The 3,617-nt window shown below is 32.6% G+C and overlaps 1 protein-coding gene across 1 annotated transcript; it reads left to right on the plus strand.

Annotated features, from left to right (window-relative positions):
• Positions 1-454: 454 nt before the first annotated feature.
• Positions 455-2,440, plus strand: LOC114298581 (homeobox-leucine zipper protein HAT9). Its single transcript, XM_028243184.2, has 3 exons — positions 455-1,265; positions 1,382-1,461; positions 1,903-2,440. Exons 1-3 carry the CDS (start codon positions 858-860, stop codon positions 2,198-2,200), a joined length of 786 nt encoding a protein of 261 aa, XP_028098985.1. The 5' UTR covers positions 455-857; the 3' UTR covers positions 2,201-2,440.
• The last annotated feature ends 1,177 nt before the right edge of the window (positions 2,441-3,617 follow it).

Below are 3,617 nucleotides of genomic sequence, written 5' to 3' on the forward strand. Positions count from 1 at the left end.
AACATATTCAATGATTATAAATAAATTAGGACCAAAAAATATAATTATTTGAGGATAGAGGATCCTTACACCTCTTTCTTTACACCCGTATCGTGTTTCGATCATAAATTTTAAAAATATATATATATATATATATAATTAAATTATAAATATATTTTATTCATGTTTTATTTACATTTTTGTAAAAATTTCTATTTAAATTAATAATTCAAACATAGTAATATAAAAAAGCAAGAGAAACAGAGGAAACAGACAAAAATAAAATAGAAAATGGTTTATAAACAATTTTTCTAAAAAAGTCTTTTAAAAATGATATGATAGTGTTTTTTAAAAAAATTTGGAAGTCTTGCCTTTTGATTAAATTAAATTGATGAAATTTTTGTACAAATTTTCTGTTTGTTTATTAGACACACAAAACATATAAATAAATAAGATTTTACCAGATTTACTGGTTGAGCCTACTTGTTAAAAATGTTATATAAAATCAGACACAGAAAACAAAAAAAGAAAAAAGAAAATTTTGAAGAAGTAGAGAGAAAAAGGGGAGGTAGTTTCCACATTTGTTTGTTATTATAATGGAGAAAACAGCATTGGGGTTCAATTGGTCAACCTATGCAGAGAGAGAGAGATAGACTTTTGTCATAATATATTCATCCACACACCATTCCATATTCGTCTCCTCCCTACTCATTCATTCCTTTGATTATTAATCATACATAGCCACCCACCCACCCACCCAACCCAAAAACAAAAGAAAAAAGAGAAGTCCTCTATATATCTTTCCCTTCATATTCTTCTAATTTTCTTCCCATCCAAACACCCACCCCAACCCTGCTCTTCTTTCCCCTATACCATAGATGGGTTTTGATGATCTTTGTAATACAGGCCTTGTTTTAGGCTTAGGTTTCTCATCGGCTGCCGACAATATATCGACGGCCGATAATTTGAGGCCTAATTACAAGCCTAAGGTGACGAGGGCTTTTGAGCCCTCACTCACTTTGGGGCTTTGTGGTAGCGATGAGATTGAAAATCATGAGTTGTTATATCGGCAAGACAGTGCTGCGTCGTCGTTTTCGAATGCTAGTGTGAAGAGGGAGAGAGAGATTGGTAGTGAAGAGGCAGAGATAGAGATGACAGAGAGAGTGTCTTCAAGGGTGAGTGATGAAGATGATGATGGCACTAATGCTAGGAAGAAACTTAGGCTCAATAAAGACCAATCTGCCCTTTTAGAGGAAAGCTTCAAGATACATAGCACTCTCAATCCGGTACTTTATTTTCTTTCTCACACGTTTTTTTTTTTTTTGGGCGGGGGGGACTACAGTTGTTTTCCTGCGTTTACTTTCAGAAAACAAAAAACTGATGATTGTTTTTGATTTTTCAGAAACAAAAACAAGAATTGGCAAGAAAGTTGAATCTGAGGCCTAGACAAGTTGAAGTTTGGTTCCAGAATCGACGAGCCAGGTTTGTGTCCCAATAGTGATTTTAAAAATTGGCAATACGATCATATATTAATTATATTAACATATATATTGATGAATAAGGGTAGGTCCCAACCCAATAACACCCACAAATTTTTTTCAAAAACCCCATCCATAAATACGTTGTGTTTTAAATATCAGCCGATTATAGAATTTCTGAATTTCTGATATTGATGTTTATTAATATATTGGCCGGTATTGTTAGTAAGTCTATATGTAATATAACTGTATAACTAAGATTAGGAACCGATTTGTGCCCTCTCAACCCAATTTAAGATTTTAAAAGTAATAGATAGTTATCACCCATTTGGTCAATATCAAACAATTTCAATTGATGTATCAATCAATATCGACATTTTAGTTATTTCTTTTGTTCAACTTTTTCCAATTGGAAATCTGAATGAATTCATGTTATATTTTACAGGACAAAGCTTAAGCAAACTGAAGTAGACTGTGAGTTCTTGAAGAAATGTTGTGAAACACTGACAGATGAGAACAGGAGGCTACAGAAAGAGTTACAAGATCTGAAAACACTGAAACTAACTCAACCCTTCTACATGCAACTCCCGGCGGCTACCCTCACCATGTGCCCGTCTTGCGAGAGGATCGGTGGCGGCGGTGGCGGCAACGGTGGCGGTGATAATACTCCCAAGAACCCATTTTCAATGGCTCCAAAGCCCCACTTCTTCAATCCCTTCACCAACCCATCAGCAGCTTGTTAAGTTGTATGCTAGTATTTTAGTTAAAACAGAGACCCCCTTAGAACCCCCCCCTATCTTTTTTTATTGGTAAAGGGCAAAATATTTATATATATATATATAATGAAAAAAAGTTAGTGTTAATTAAATTTTATAGAAGAATAGAAATGACTAATCAATCTCATCATCCTCTTCTTTTTCTAATTATGTTTGTAAATTATCAAAGAAGTATATATATTATTATAATTTTGTTTTTGTGTTTAATTAATGCCTGATTCTTTACAGTTTTTCGTTATATTGATTCTTCCCCCGTAGTTTACTTTTGTTCATTTCATGCATCGTTGGTGTGGTTAGCAAGAGGGAGTTTCATCTCAAAATTCGACACAATCTTTTCATGGGAGGTTTTATTTTATTTTATTTTTTTTGTGAATTTTACATCTACATGAGATTATTGTATTCAATTTTATGATTAATTTTTGTGCAAATAAAAAAATTAATCCTGATTTTAACCTTATGTTAATCTTTTACAAAATTTAGGAAGCGAATAACTGATCACATTTTTTTTATAAGTCCAATTGGTAATAGAGGAATACGAGAGAAGAAGGTGCATTCACAATAATAAAACTTGAAGTTAGGCATTATGTCTAGTACACTTCATCTAATATCTATTAGGTTAATCTCTCTCTTGATATTAATTACCTGACATTTTTGTCTACACAAAAAAATTTCTCATGCTTGATTTTGTTTATTTGAGAGAAATAATAATAGATTAAACTAAGTCAATCTAATTTAAGTGCCAAAGACAAGAAAATCTATTTTAACAGAATTTTTTTCATAAAAAAGTGTATTCAATGGGGGATATTATTCATCATTGTAGACTCACAATAAAACATAGCAAATAGTTTAGCAAAGTGGGGTCATATAGATAGATAGATAGATTAAAAATCTTTTGAATTGCAATGCCAATATCAAGTTCTTTTCGTGGTCGACAAGTTAATTATGGAAGATTAAAAAAAAAATTGTATTTTCCTGTCAATTAAATCTTCTTTTTTGTCAAAAGAATTACAAGAAGAACACAAAGTGGCATGATAAAGGGAAAAGGATAATGATAAAATAGTTGTGGGGTAAACTTGTGACCTTATGACCTTGTTTGTTCATGTATGTATGATGACAACCTTGTTTGTTCATGTATGTGTGATGAGAGAGAGAGAGAGAGAGAGAGAGAGAGAGAGAGAGAGACGTTGGCTCACGTGCACGTAGTTCTTTTATCGTTGGAGAGAATAGTCAGTTAGAAAAAGTACGAAGAAAGTGGAGTCGCGCTGATCACTCGTGAGATTGGCTTTCTTGTTGGGGTAGAAAGAAATTGGAGAAAAATCAAAATAGATTTTTAATACGTATTTGAAACACAAAATAGATTAACAGGGTGATGGGCGGCGTGAGA

This window comes from Camellia sinensis, chromosome 4 (genome assembly GCF_055761805.1).
Source record: "Camellia sinensis isolate YWXY chromosome 4, ASM5576180v1, whole genome shotgun sequence".
NCBI classification, from domain to species: Eukaryota; Viridiplantae; Streptophyta; class Magnoliopsida; order Ericales; family Theaceae; genus Camellia; species Camellia sinensis.

Coding starts and splice junctions, on each gene's coding strand:
- LOC114298581 (XM_028243184.2), top strand. CDS start 858: ATGGGTTTTGATGATCTTTGTAATACAGGCCTTGTTTTAGGCTTAGGT. Junction 1,266..1,381: donor TACATAGCACTCTCAATCCG/GTACTTTATTTT, acceptor TTGATTTTTCAG/AAACAAAAACAAGAATTGGC. Junction 1,462..1,902: donor TTCCAGAATCGACGAGCCAG/GTTTGTGTCCCA, acceptor TATATTTTACAG/GACAAAGCTTAAGCAAACTG.